The following is a 15,396-nucleotide window of genomic DNA, read 5'->3' as shown; positions in this document are numbered from 1 at the left end:
CGGGGATTATGAGAGGTGGAACCAGTAAAGAATCTCCCACATCAGGGCACTGTGCAATACACAGTCTTCTGAAGGACCCTCCAAAGAACCCAAATGTCCTAGGAGACAGTCAGTATTCAGATACCACCTGCAGTAGAGAGACTTTAATAATCCATCAAGGCATTAAAAACCTGGATGCTGCACCTGCTGGGTTTCAATACCGGTTCTGCCATTTACTAGCTATGTCAGCCTGGGCACCTTTCTGAGCATTAGTTTGCTCATCTGTGAAATGGGGATAATAAAAGTATCCATTTCATTGAGTTGTGGGTGTTAAATAAATTCATATCTATCTATCTATCTATCTATCTATCTATCTCTATCTATCTATCTATCTATCTATCTATATATAGAGAGAGAGAGTGCGCACTGGGCACTGAGAATGTACCTTGCAATTGTTAGCATTATTATTATTAGTCAGAGAAGCAAAAACAATGAACAGAGAAAGAAATAAAACATATTCCATTTAGGAAAACACATTTGCTGCCTTCCTTGTAAATTCTCTTCTTCTTAAATATGCCAGAGATGAAGAGGAACAGGAGGAAAGGGAAGAAGGGAAGGGTGTATAACAGTAGCAGATCCATTTTGTCTACTCTCCATGTTCCTGAATGAAAGATTGGCTGGCAGTGGAGATAGTGAAGCAGATGAGGTTTAAATTATGTAAGAGGAGAGTTTTAAACTAAATCAGGCCAGGATTTTAATCTCTAAACATTACCTGGAAATTATGGAATCTGCCTGAAAGTTTGTAAAGGATTTGCTCTCGAGAGGGGCAAGGAGATTCTAAAAAGCATAATTCCTTAGTCCCCAGTGGTTGGAGAAAACACCATTTTCTCTGTGTACCTGTCAAGTTTAAATTGTTCAATACACTGGTTACATGTGTAGCCTCAGATCTTTGTTACCTCTCTGGTTCCTATTTATGAGTGATTCAAAGTTGTTCTGCAATCTACAATGCACTTTAAAAACAAACTTTTGATCCAGAGTAGGGTTTTAGCCAATAATAAGCTCTAAAATTGTATCCCTCCCCTAAATGGGTCACTTTGCTTAGGGACAGAAGGCCACATCCTTCTAGCAGTGAGAAAAGCTGGATTTCTTTGTGAAATTTCTTTATACATAAGAACTAACAGACTCTGGAGTGACTATGAAGGAAACATCAAAATGTCTCTAAGATTTGCAGGACTCCAACTGCCAGATAATTTGCTGGACAATAACAAAATCATTATAAATTTTATACCTATTTCCATTCTGAAAAAAATCTAGTAGATTCTTTCTGTTTTGCTGAGATAGGCAGTCTGGGCTATAGGATTGTCACTTTGATCATCTAAGAGATGATGCCAGTGATGTCAACAAATTATAAATTAGAGAGAATTTAAATTTTAGTGAACTGGGCAAGAGGCCTGCAAGAGTCTCTTAATTAAAATGACCAAAGGCTATGAAAGAGAACTCTATGTCACTGCTGAACTCAGGAATGAAGTGCCTTCATGCCCCCAAATCTCATGGCAATTCTGCCATTATGCAAATAGAATAGTGGGAAGAAAGACATTGGAACACTGGAAAATTCTTCCAGAGAAAATGGCATATAATTTGGAAGCACGAAGGCAGATTCTAATATCAGCTGAGCAGGAGGATCTGTTGAAAAACAAGGGGGCCAAGGTTATGTAAATGAAAGAGCCCTCATTTTGTAATGTGGAAGGAGGTTCCAAGAGCATGAAGATAAGCCAATGCCAAAGAGAATTCAGCCATAGTACCTGAGAGGAGATAATGAGCTTCTATAGGAAATGTATCCACTTGTATTTTCTTTTCTTTTTGTGGGGGTATGTGGCTAGGAGATGAGGAAGGAGTCCAAGAACCTTGCAACTATAAAGTGCTTTAAGCTCAGAATTCAATTTTTAAAAATTCTCAAAATATCCAACCAATATTTGTAGTATTTAAAAATTCTTAAAATATCCACCAACATTGTAGTGTCTTTAAAATTGTCTAGAAGTCAGTAAAAACATTGGCTCTCTTCTGAAACATAGAACTGTTCTAATATAAGAAAGCTGCCTGAATGTAAAGGGATGCTTACCTTTTATGCCTAACTGCAGAACATATGGTAGCAATTTAGTGTGGCTACTGGCTGTTACTCATTTATCCTTTTCCCTTTTATTAAAAACAAAACCAAAACAACTTTAATTAATTTAAAACCAGACAAAGCCAGCATGGAATGCCAGGGATGGTGTCTGTTTTGTTGATAAGAGCACTCTCTACCTATGATGGTTGAAGCACTGAGTGGTAAAGCAAATTACGTGCTACTGCTCTGTTACCAAGTGTCAAGAATTATCTCCAACATTGGGAGGAAACAGGAGTGTGGCTATCAGACATAAGAAAGAGCATGAAACATGTCAGTACATTCAATCAGCTATACTGATTATGAAATAGAGTTCAAAGTTCCATTTTTTTTTCTGTAGTAGTGTGAAACATCACCTCTTTTGAAATAAGAAAAATAAAACCATGTGGTCCATCTGGGGAGTTTGGGAGACTCCAGTATTACCACATCAGATTTTTCCCTCCTGCTCAGTTTTGATAATACTACCTGTATTCATGTGACTTTTAAATTTAGTGACCAAAAGGCTCAGACCCTGATGTCGATTCAAAGAAGGGGCAATATAGAAAGCGGGGGTTGTTGGTAGAATGGGGAGTGGCTTACATGAGAGGGGTGTGTGACCATAGGCTCGTCCCTATACTCTGAGACTGGATAACCATGGGTAGAACCATGGACCTCACTCTCTGAGGAAGGACCTGTTGGTGCCACTGAGAATGGGAAATACAAATATGTATTTTATTTCTCTCTCTTTTTTTCTTTTCTTTTTTCTTTTTTTTTTTTTCTTTTTGAGATGGAGTCTCACTCTGTTGCTCAGGCTGGAGTGCGGTGGTGCAGTGGTGCAATTGCAGCTCACTGCAGCCTCCACCTCCCAGGTGCAAGTGATTCTCGTGCCTCGGCCTCCCAAGTAGCTGGGATTACAGGCATGTGTCACTATACCTGGCTAATTTTTGTATTTTTTAGTAGAGATGGAGTTTCACCATGTTGCCCAGGTTGGTCTCGAACTCCTGACCTCAGGTGATCTGCCTGCCTCGGACTCCCAAAGTGTTGGGGTTACAGGTGTGAGTCACCACACCCGGCCTATATTTTTCTCTTCTGAATCCCTGTGTCCATTTTGATTGTCTCTGGCTGTTCTAGGACTATGCTCACTATAGGTATCATAGGCTGTCTTGCTTTCTTCCACAGGGCTGAGGGTTCTGATGACAAAGAGAAGCATCTTGCCAAATGCCCAGCATCCTGGCAAGTTTACTTTGCAACTTGAGGCTTGTGGGGTTGTGACTGGAGGGGAAATGCAACTTCCTGGTTCATAGGGAGAGGTTCCAAAAGTTTTTCTGACTCTTTTTGATGACTAGCAGTAAATGTAAATGAGTCAGAAAGAAATATATCACATTTCTAAAACAATGCACAAGGATTTGGGCAGACACATGGAAGGGTTTTGTAAAAATGAAGGCTGATTTTTATTTTTTGTTGTCCTTCAAACACTAGAAATATCATTAGACATAATCCTAAGCATAAGATCAGCTTTTTCCATTTCCAGTTTTCCTGCTGGGAAGAGCAAATAAACAGATGGAGTAGAAATTTCAAAGGGAAACACGAGGAACATGACGAAGAGGGCTGTTAACTACTAGGGGTACTAGTCACATAGGGGAGGATGGAGATGGTTAAATGAGACAGCGGAGTTTGGCACTAAGGAAGCATTGCCAGAATGGCAAAAGAGGTGCCATGTCTGACTTGAAGTTCTGGATTTCCAGCCAGCCTCATCGGATGCCGAGAGAGAGAGGGGCCAAAAGCAGAAATGGAGAAAGCAGATACCATACTTGAGTTCTGGCAGATCTGGGGAGCATAAGGCTATGCTTCTTTCAAATGACCCTGAATGAAAGAGGCTCCAAGGATCCCTTTTTCATCGAAGTAGCCTCATTTCCCTAAAATATCATTCCACGGAGCACCCCAGGGTTGGGAGGTAGTTTCCTCAGTGATTCCAGAGGGAGCTTCATGGGGCTTCTAGCAGGTCTAACTCACGAGAGCAGATCAAAGAGGAAGAGAAAATGGAAGTTGTCTCATGGGAGTTCAGAAGTCTTATTCAACCACACTCATGCCACACCCTTATTAGCTCTGCCTGGGGAAATTTTGGGAAAACTCAAGGAGTGTCAGGTCCCCTAATAATCAGTGAGAATCAACCAGACAAACAAATCAGGGGATGGACAAAAGGGTCTTATCCCGGGGAATAACACTAGATGTGTAGCAATTTTTAAATTAATAGACATGTTTCTCATTTATCATATCCACACTAGACCTTTTTAGTCTTTTCCATTTTTCAGTTTTTGAGTAACAACTCTCATTTCTTTACTTGACTCCGAACATCGTGCAGCACTATAATTCTGTATATCGTCAGATTTAATTGTTGCCTTTGTGGTTCAGAAGAGCAAAGTCCCAGGTCCCAGTTACAGGTTAACCCTCTCCTTATGCTGCCTTCTCTACCTCTACCCAAGTTCCTTGGGTAGCTACTGTAAACATACCCCTGTCCAGAGTGGCTTTAAGCCTCACTTCCAGGGTCCCCAACTTCTCCCCAAACTAAAGCTGACCTCCATCGCACTGCCATTGTCAAGCTCATGAAAAGTCATAGCTGGTTCTAGTCTACACAACCATTATTCCTACGGAGATAACTGCTCTTCATAGGCACTCACCTCTGCTGCTGCAACAGATTGCAAGCTGCTCTCTGCTGCCACATGCCAATCTTTGCATTGCTCCCACCATCCCTTCCCCCATGCAAATTCCACTGTTATTTTTCCTGGGTGCCATTGCTGATTGTCCTCATCCTCTTTCTGATCTTTCTCAACACTGATATCTAAGATGACCTCTCCCTACACCCTAGGACATGGCGTTCCTGTACTGCCTGTCTCAGACCTATAGGCTCTTTCTACCACTGGAAGATGCCATTTTTTTTTAAGGTTACAGATTTCCCTGTTGGTGTTCTATTTATGGAGTTGGATCAGGTTCTCATTTGGGCTAGGACAGGAATGAAGTCATGATGTTGCTGCATATAGTATGGTGGCAATCATGCCCTCTAATCCTCTCAGCATCTTAAAGATTGTGTTCATGGGATGAATCTCCCCTTGTGTGGAGTAGATATACCCATTTTATTAGGTTCCCCTCAGTGGTTACAGCACTGCCTTCACAACCACCTTTGTACTTATGATGAGTAGGCTCTAAAGATTACTACACTGAAGGTTTGGGGAGATTCCTGACCACCTGCTCTTCCAGCTTGGTATGCTATGAAAGGGAGAAAAGTAGGGAGATTAAAAATTTGGATATTTTGTAGATTTTATAGGTCCCTTTTCTGAACCTGAATCCTAGAATAGAGGTGTATTGATCAATTAAGGAAAAAGCCAAAAGCAAATGGAATTTTTCTAACTTCTTATTTAGGATGCTATAAGAAAAACACCCCACAGGGATCCCTTACTCCGACATGGATGGCAACATTAATGTAAAAATGGTAGCATGACATGGTTGGGCAGACAGCAGAACTGAGTTAGCAAGCCCAAATCTCTTCTGAATTTTGTGTGTCTTGAAAGTGATCTAGAAGTTGCTTCAGGCCCCATGAGGAGTACTGAAGGAGCTGAGTTGGAATTCAGCAGGCCAGCCACAGGGTCACAGTAAGGACAGACAGGGAGACCTAGCTGCCGAGGTTGCAGAGCAGAGTGTAGACAAGGGCATGATGAAGGATTTGGCTGAGATGCAGAGGGCTGTGCTGCTCCAAAAGATGTCTCAAAGAGGCTGAGCCTGCCAGGGAGGTCTCCTGGGCCCTAATCAAGCCAAGAGATAAAATCACAAGTTCCTCAGCTGCTGACTTCACTAGAGATCCAAGGTTTGGCAGTGGTGTGGGGTGTGTCCAGAAGACACCACTGCCTAAATACAAATCCTCTTCTCCTTTGCCATCTAGGGAAAGAGAAGGAAGGAAGAATAGGGAGAAAGAGCTGTGGCAGGGGTATCTTTGAGTGACTGAATAATGACCTGAAATGAGACTCTCCTAAGATTAGTAACATTAATATTTTTCTTCTGCCAGTGAAAGTGCAGGTTAAATTAAAGTAGATCAGTTTATTTTCTTGGATTGAGTATTCATATGTAAATGTGATTCTCTGTCTCTCTCCGTTTGTGTATATAAACACACATACACACATACATAAATGTTATATGAATATATATTGATAGATTTTTATAAATATATGTTTATTTAACAGTAGGTCTTCATCAAATGTCAAATAAAACAAAGACAGCAAGACCAGAATAATTCCAGGTAATTCAAAGGCATCAACATTTTTGAGTATTCTATTATCTCCTGGACCTTCTCCTGTTCATATGCTTTGTGTTTATATATTATTGTTTGTCCTGGGCACCTTTCAAAATCAGACACATCTGAACTCATTCTTCTAGCCCACTGCCATTTTCAAGCATTTGCAAACCTCATTTCTATCCTGATTTGTCCTGTGCATCTCTCCTCTTCCCTCTAAACCAATGCTGCTGCTGCTGCTGTTCAGACCTTCATGACTTTTTGAGACACCTGGAAGAGCCTCCTGACAGCTTGCCACACTTCCCAACCTCCTGACACCTCAGCATCTGCTAATTTGCTAGAGGATATATCTATTGCACTTATTTCTTCTAAGTCATTAAATGACTTCTCATCAATGAAATAATACACTAAACCTATGCAGGCTCTTCATAACCTGGCTAGAGCCCATGTTTCAACCTTTGTTTCCACTTTCCACCTCCCTGCTGTCTCTCTCATGTTCTAGCCTTGACCACTGATTTGCTGTTTTTTGAACAGGTTTGAAAGGTTTGACTTCAACCTAGTCATCTCATATCCACATCTTTTGCTCCAATGATACCTCTTTTCCAAGGATTCCCTGACATCCTACCTCTTTTGTTCTGCTGCTGTATTTTGTGTATGCTTCTGCAATAGAATACAGCCAGTGCCATAATATATGTGACTGACTGACTTCCTTCTAGATTCAGAGTCCCTGGAAGGCAGGACCCATTTTTAAATTAACTTTTCATCTCTTACTCTACCCAACACAATGGGCGTCATCTAGAGTATTTGATAAATGCATGTAAAAGTGCTTTATAAACAGCAAAGTGCTATGTAAATAGTAATTCTTATTACTATTTATATTATATTATTATTATACTATTACTAATTATATGATATTATTATTATTTGTTAAATTGAGTTGAATTTACTTTTAGAAGACTTTTCATTTTCTGGGAGAAATAATTTCCCACCTGTGGAAATGCTAGAATAACTGATATGATGTCTGAAGACATGGTAGGCAGAGATATCACTGGGGGAGAAAGGAGAGGGAGCCTTAATTTTGAAGTCTTCCCTTTCCTTCATAGGCAGTCCCAGAGGGCCAGCCTTGTCCAGTGCTCCTTATCATTTATCTGTGGCTTTTATTCACCTCATATTACAAATCACAGACATTACTGGAAAGTTCCCCATCAGGGAAGATCAAAGAGGTGGCACTGTAATAAGAAACAGCAGGCTGTGGGGAGTTGGCCCTAGGCACAAGCTCTATCCGTGCTTGCTTTACATGTCAGGCCAAGCACCTCTCTGCTGACCCTTGAACCATAGGCACGCTATGTATCTAATATGCCTGGCATTTCCTGATACAGGGATTATTTCCATCTCTAGGAATTCTACAAATGTTCTCAGAAGCCTTTGGGACATTTACATTTTAAAAATAAATCTTTAGAACTCAACGCAAACATCCTAGAAATCCGTGTGTCAGCCTTTTTCTTGAAAACACCTGTAAGTCCTGCTGTGGCTTGCTGAAGCAGGAAAGGGAAAGACCACAGGGATCATGCTCATAGGTAAAAATGCCCGCAAGAAATAGCCATGCAGAAATTGGCATGACCATGTTGAATGTCCGCCAACTTTCTCCATGAGAGCCTTGGGAAGTTTGATCGACCGAGAGAGAGAACGAGGAGTGGGGAAAAGGAAAGGAAATTAAAGAAAAGGAAAAGAGGGAGGGAAGGAAGGGAAGAGGGAGGGAAGGAAGGGAAGAGGGAGGGAGGGAAGGGAAGAGGGAGGAAGGAAGGGAGGGAAGGAAGGGAGGGAGGGAAAGAGGGAGGAATGAAGGAAGGAAGGAAGGAAAGAAGGGAGGGAAGGAAGGAGGGAAGGAGGGAGGGAGGAAAGAGAAATGGAGAAAAGGAAAAACATAGAAAAACAAAAAGGAAGGAAGGAAGAAGTGAGTTCCTGGAAGCTGTTACCTATCACTTGGGTAGGTATTTGGGATTTAGTTTTTCAGGCAGCAAATCTGCCAAAATCCATATCTAGGTCACCTCTGGAGTATCTCCATGGAGGAGGAAATAGCCCAAATGTAACTGAAATAAGAGATAGAAGAAAAGGGAGATTTTCTCCAACACTGGATATTGTAGAATAGTATCAACTCTCCCATCTCCTGGAACAATGCAAATGTGAAGGGGCATCCTACCTGCTATGCTGATGGTGGCTGCAGCCTTGGCAGTAGTGAACTTCTCCCCGTGCTTATTGGTAGCTATGCATGTGTAGAGTCCTGGCTTGGTGATAAACAGCTGCAGTCTTGAGTCAATCACTCGGTCTTTCACACTCTCTTGAATGGACCCAGAAGAAACCTGATAGAGTAAAGGAAAATAAAAGATAGAACTCAGTCAAGGGTTTCCTACTATACTATGTCAGTAGATTTGAAGGGAAAAGCATTAAGATTATTATCAAGTGCATGTGGTACACTGCAAAAATAGCCAAAAGATTTTCCCTCCCTATGCCTATGCCCTTGCAATGTGACTTTGTAGCTCTTCCCTTAAGAAGTAGCATTTTTCTCCATAATTTGAATCAAGATTAGCCTTGTGATGTGTTTTGGAATGAATGAGCAGAAACTAAAGTTCTTGCACATTGTGGCTTGCTCTCTTGTTTATGGAACCTGGGGCTGCCTATAAACAGGCAAGAACCAGCATGGTAGATGAAATACACATGGCCCGTTTATCCCCACTGCCCCAGGTGGGAACCAACAACAACCATCCAAGGTACGCATAAGGCTATTCTGAATGAACTAGCACCTTTTCAACCTGCCGATCACAGAAACTTGACCAGCCAAGATCAGGCAGTCCTGCCCAGCAGCAAAACCAAATCAGCAAAACCACCCAGTTGAACCACAGACTTGTGAGCACTAATAGTTATTGGCTTAGTCACTAAGCTTTGGGCTGATTTGTGATACAGCCATAGATAACCAATACAAGGTATGAATTATATATGGTGTGGATCCTCCGATATATGTCTTCAATGTCCTGAATATGACAGTTAAGTATGAGAGGTTGCAGACTTAAGGACTTATTTTCACAACTCCTGTTCAGTTCCCCATAAATGCATGTCAGATAGGTAGATGGTTATCAGGAAAAATGGTTGTGAAGCCAAGTCTGTCTCTGAGGCATGACATACATAATACATACATAATACCTCCAGGTCATCGAAAACAGCCTTAGTAGGAAAGAGAAGCAGTTTTTAAACTGCCTGACCTCTCTTCTCCTGGACTTCATCCAGGCGTTGAAATAGTTCAGCAAAGAGACAACATGTTAGGAAGTTCATGCAGGAGGTACTACTTAAACCAGAAAATCAAATGTACTTAAAGAGCCAAGATATCAATGCAATATTGACACACAATTAACAGCTTAATTTATACAAATGCATATACATTAGTCAACATTACTCCAACTCTATAGGAAAGATAGCTGCCCAGCACATTTTACAAGGTTGCATAGTTAGAATTTGCATCCTAGTGTGTCTGACACCAGAGCCTATGCTTTTAATCATTATGTTACAGTGCCTTCGCTAGTCCTAGAAGAGAGAACAAATGAGCAGTCATTAGAAAACAAGAGTAACAATTACCTTAACAAATCAACCAACCATGAACAAAACACGTTATCTGACAAATGTCATGGTTAAGGTGGTGGCATTTTTTTTTTAAATGGTGGTTCTTTTTTCACCGTTTTCTTGAGCACAAGACCACCTTTTCAGTAACTAATCTTTAAATTGGAGCGAAATGACAATTAAGGAATCAGTTGGTGTTATGCCTTGACTTTATCTTAAAGGAGTGGAGGTACGTCCCATGTTGGCCTGAGCTTGGCTGCTTGGCTGAAAGAGATTCTTGTGTCCAGTATTAGGGAATGAGGCTAAGAATGAGACATTTTGGAGCCAATTATTTTACTGTATTGCATGAGAGAGGATTTTCACAGTCTGACTAGCCAGGAAGAAGAAAGCTCTGAGGTAAGGCCAGCTTTCTTCCTAGCTGCCAGGTGGCTGGCTATCCCTGGCACCAAGCACTGTGTAGCAATCATGCAGTGAACGTTTGTCCAACTAGCTTTTTATTCTTTACCTTCACTACTAGTCTCAATTCTTATGATAAAAACTGGCTTATGTGAGTACCAATTTACCTTAACTGGGAATCTTTCCAGGTCAGATCAAGTATTGTGGCATTTTCCCCAGATAAGCAACTTAGACTCCATGAGAAATTTACAAAGTGAAGAAAAAAATATTTTTAAGAGACATGCACTCAGTCGAGAATTCAAACTAAACTCATCATTATCATATTTACCAGAAGTGCAATGTCTCATTGTATGAGTATCCCAGTTAGATCAAGGGGACTGAAAATATTTGGACTCGCCTGAATTTTAATACAAAGCAACAATGAGAAAAAAAGCTAAAGACCCCAAGCCTCTATGCTCAATCAACAGACTTTGTGTTATTTTGTATTTTATATTTTGTTTATAAATATCTCTTTCCAGTTTAGATAAGCAAAAGCAGAACAGTTTGCAAAATACTTTGCAAAGATAGTTCCCTCCTGCAAGAAGTAGGAATGTGCAATGCCTTAGAGACAACTTTGAAGCAAGGAATCTCCCCAAATGTTGCCCTAAGTCCCACTGTTTTCATGTTCACACCTAAGAAAGTCATTCTTAAACACCTCCTCAAGGTCACTGAAAACATCCTTAGTAGGAAAGAGAAGCAGTTTTTAAACTGCCTGACCTCTCTTCTCCTGGACTTCATCCAGGTGTTGAAATAGTTCAGCAAACAGACCAACATGTTAGGAGGTTCATGCTTGAGTGCGAAGTGGCTCCCGAATGCTTTCCCCGCCTGCTTCCAGAGGCCTTGCTTGATTCAGTTTGTGACTCATGCACAGCAGGCCCTGTTAGTCATAGTTTGAATTTGTTTTTCTTTCTTCATGGATCGTTCTGATCAACAGTTTAGTATTTTTGATGATCTGAAAATAAAAACAAATCCCTCTGCCCTCCATTTTGATATTTTTTCACGCCTTAGGTTTCAAAGATCAAAGGGGTGAGTCCAGATTAGTACTGTGAGCTTTTACCGAGGTATGCCTAAGCAAAACAGAGTACTTAATTGAGGTGACTATGTCTGGTAGTTACAGGAAATACATGATTTTCTCCAAGTCACTCAGGCATATGGACCTGAGGGAGCTGGAGACACAGTTCCCTGCTCTGGGTGTGATGTTCTGTCTTTCTGAGTTAGCCGTAACTATGTGAGGAGATGGACCTGTTAATTTGCTTGACTATAGTAATCATTTCACTGTATATGTTTATCTAAACATCATGTTTTATACCTTAAATGTATACAATAAAGATCACAATAAAACTTCTTTTTCTAAAAAGAGGCAGTAGGATAGGAAGCTCTATTATATAGGCATAATAATTCATACCTGACATAATGTGTGTAAAAACCCTTTGAAGGTGATAGAGCAGTTATAGACCCGTGGAGTGCTTCTTAATGTATCATTAATACATTACTAATGCCGTCTTGAGAGAATCTACCCCCAGCTATGGATAATCCGATAATTTTATGATTTGACCTTAGCTAGGGAAGACCTCTCGAAGGTATTCTGGCCTCAATGACCCTGTCTTGCAGATAGTTCCAGCTGGCTGGAAATACCCTGTGGAACTGTTAGAATGTGGCCCAGGGCTGGGTGAGGGGTTCATGCCTGTAATCTCAGCACTTTGGAAGACCAAGGCAGGCAGATCACAAGGTTAGGAGATCAAGACCATCCTGGCTAACACGGTGAAACCCCGTCTCTACTAAAAATACTAATGGTGCCATCAAGCCTTTAGCTGGGCTTGATGGCACCTGCCTGTAGTCCCAGCTACTCGAGAGGCTGAGGCAGGAGAATTGCTTGAACCCAGGAGGAGGAGGTTGCAGTGAGCTAAGATCGCGCCACTGCACTCCAGCCTCATGACAGAGCAAGACTCCATCTTGGGGGAAAAAAAAAAAAGACTGTGGCCCAGTAGGGTTCATGTTTATGCAGTTGTAATAATGTCTGTTTATGAATCATAGAAAAAGGGATAATAAACGAAGAGACATTTCCATAGTTTTTCTGATTAATGTAGCCATAAATATTAGCCTCTTTCAAACTGCATGCTGAATTATTCCACATAAGACTTGTTACATGTAATTATTTTGGTTTACACAGCTAGTAAGATAAAAGGACTTCACAGGTCATATATTTTAAACCAAAACTACTGCCTCTTAAAAATATGTCTAAATATACATATGCCTCCCTTTAAGAAAATTCTAAAAGACAACCTTCAACCTAGGTGATTTGGCTGTTTATTTTATAAAATTCTTCTAATAAGTTAAAATTATTCAACTTCTAAAATATTTTAGAAATTATATTGATTGGACAAAGCAAGAGGGACATGAAAATTTTTTATATTTTTTAGTTGCATGCCAAAATAACAGAGATATTACTGGTATAACTATAAATAAATCTGGTTATAAAAATACAAATAATTTTCTTTTTAAAAAGTAAGCTCTGCTCTTTCCATGCCAAACTACTATTTCCAAGATTGTAAAACAAAAGCAATGTTACTATTCACTCTGAACTTCATCCGTGAATTCAGATTTCCACAAAAAATGCTTGGTATTTCCATAGGAGGAAAGCAAGATAGTTTCTAATCACTTTGGGACACGTTGCTGGACTTTCTCCTGCTCTTTGGCTCTAACTGTTCAGGGTTTTGGTTTACTGGCAGGTTCACAGTAGGGAAGAAAGAGAGCACTCACTTCTTTCAGAGTACCCATTGTACTGAGCAGCGTGCTATGGCATTAGTTTACTAACTTGTAGTGAGTGAAAAGCCACAGTTCAAACTGTTTTATTCTGTGCCAAATATCTCCCAGCTCTGCGTTTGTCTTTGTTCATTCCACCAAAAATGATATCAGGACTATAGGATTCTCTGTGTTCTCCTCCATGGGATTTCTGGTTTGCAACTTTTACAACATTAAATGCCTGACATTGCCTCCATGTCCTGTGATTTGCGTCAGTGTGGACAGTCATCTTGATTTCCTTTCAGACTTGGGTAGAATTACCAAGAACTAAACTTGGCTCTAAGAGCAGCACACACTCTCTGACCGTAAGAACTGCGGATGTACTTTTGCTTTCTTCCTGGATGAATGTCACTTCGTTTGTTTTATTCCTGTTTTAGAATCTGAGGTGATAAATCTCTTTTGCCTTTCACTTTTTGTGAGTCACATGTCGAATGAATAAGTTGGGGTCTCAATAAGGCCTCACCTATCTTAGACTATCCTACTCTTGTTATTCCTGAACTTCAACAGAGAATAATCATTTATCTTCCAGTTATAACCTCATATGAATCTTTTGAAAATACTAGAAATTTAAAAAGTATATACCTTTCCATTTTCTTTATTACTATTTTTACATAGACAAATTAGTGAAGTTATATTGTCAGTCTCCCAATTTCATTTTGTTTATTTTTTGAGATGGAGTCTCGCTCTGTTGCCCAGACTGGAGTGCAGTCGCACGATCTTGGCTCACTGCAACCTCCGCCTCCTGGATTCAAGTGATTCTTCTGCCTCAGCCTCCCGAGTAGCTGGGACTACAGGCACGTGCCACCACACCTGGCTAATTTTTTTCTATTTTTAGTAGATTTGAGGTATTCACTGTGTTAGCCAGGATGGTCTCAATCCTGACCTCATAATCCTCCCACCTCGGCCTCCAAAAGTGCTGGGATTACCGGAGTGAGCCACTGCGCCTGGCCCAGTCTCCAGATTTTCTTAGGATGTCTTTATACTCCCTTGACAGGCTTAAGATTATAACAGTTTCCACAGAGGAGCGAAAAAACACATTGACAAATAAGAATCAAATTTTAAATGACACTTGAAACGTTCTTAGAGAGGTAAAGAAGAATAGGCACTCCAAGTTACTTTATCGTAACTGGACAAAATTAGAGAACATTAGCCCTGATGTCTCTAATTATACCATTAGAGATCATCTTTGACAGCCACCTGGCGTCTGTGTTAGTGTAGACAGATAGGAGAAAATCAGTGTCTGAGTGGTAAATGGACCCCAAAATCACATTAACTAAAGAGGGGCATTTACAACCTCAGTCTTCCAACTCCCCATCTAATTCTCATTCTATCATGCCTCAAGTTACAAGCTGGAAAAGCACGTTCATTTGTTTATGTACTGTATTTGAAGGGATGTAGGATAGACAGATAAAATGAAACAATTTTATTAACAAATTACGAAAAAAAATTTTGTTCAAGTAACAGAAAAAAAACTTCAGCGAAAACAATAGTGAAAGTGACAATAATAAATGAATTATATGCCTTGGAGGGTGCCATTGCCATAAGACATTCTTTGTTATTGGGGTAGCCATAGAATTTGGCATTTTTTTTTCCTGTTTTACAACATCCAACTAAAATTTCACACATTGACACACTTTGTTCTTCACTGCCTTCTCTCCCTTTCCCTTCTTCCCTTTCTTGTCTTGTGTCCTAGTTCTCACCTTTTGGAGCTGCAGTCAATCAATCTTCTTAGGGCACCCTGCTTTAGAGGGACAAGGGTAGGGCCAAGTACAAGTATAGAGCAAAGCATTATTTTTTGAAACTCCTTTAAAAAAATTTAGACTTTTAATTTTTTTTTAGCTTATTGGTGGTATAACTCACAAATAGAAATTGTATATATTTAAGGTGAACAAGGTGATGTTTATATATATATATATATATAATGAAATGATTACTGCAGTCAAGCTAGTGAACTATCATCTCACATGGTTACTTTCGTGTGTGTGTTTTGAGAACACTTAGGATCTACCCTCTTAGCAAATTTCAAGTGTGCAATATAGTATTGTTAACTGTAGTCACCATATAGTACATTACATCTCCAGTACTTATGCATCTTGCATGACTGAAACTTTGTACTGTTTGATGATCATCTCCCCATCCTCCCATCCCT

At 40.2% G+C, this 15,396-nt stretch overlaps 1 protein-coding gene across 4 annotated transcripts in view; it reads right to left on the bottom strand.

Moving 5' to 3' along the window:
* MUSK (muscle associated receptor tyrosine kinase) overlaps positions 1–15,396 on the bottom strand; it is a 131,573-nt gene that overhangs the window by 45,591 nt on the left and 70,586 nt on the right. For all 4 annotated transcript variants that reach the window (XM_032162682.1, XM_032162681.1, XM_032162683.1 and 1 more), the window contains one exon: positions 8,602–8,761. In XM_032162682.1, coding sequence (XP_032018573.1) covers positions 8,602–8,761 — 160 coding nt within the window. The remainder of the gene's footprint in view (positions 1–8,601; positions 8,762–15,396) is intronic.

This window comes from Hylobates moloch, unplaced genomic scaffold (genome assembly GCF_009828535.3).
Source record: "Hylobates moloch isolate HMO894 unplaced genomic scaffold, HMol_V3 SCAFFOLD_10, whole genome shotgun sequence".
NCBI lineage: Eukaryota > Metazoa > Chordata > Mammalia > Primates > Hylobatidae > Hylobates > Hylobates moloch.
Note: the sequence above shows the minus strand (reverse complement) of the source record. Positions and strands in the feature narration are given on the sequence as shown.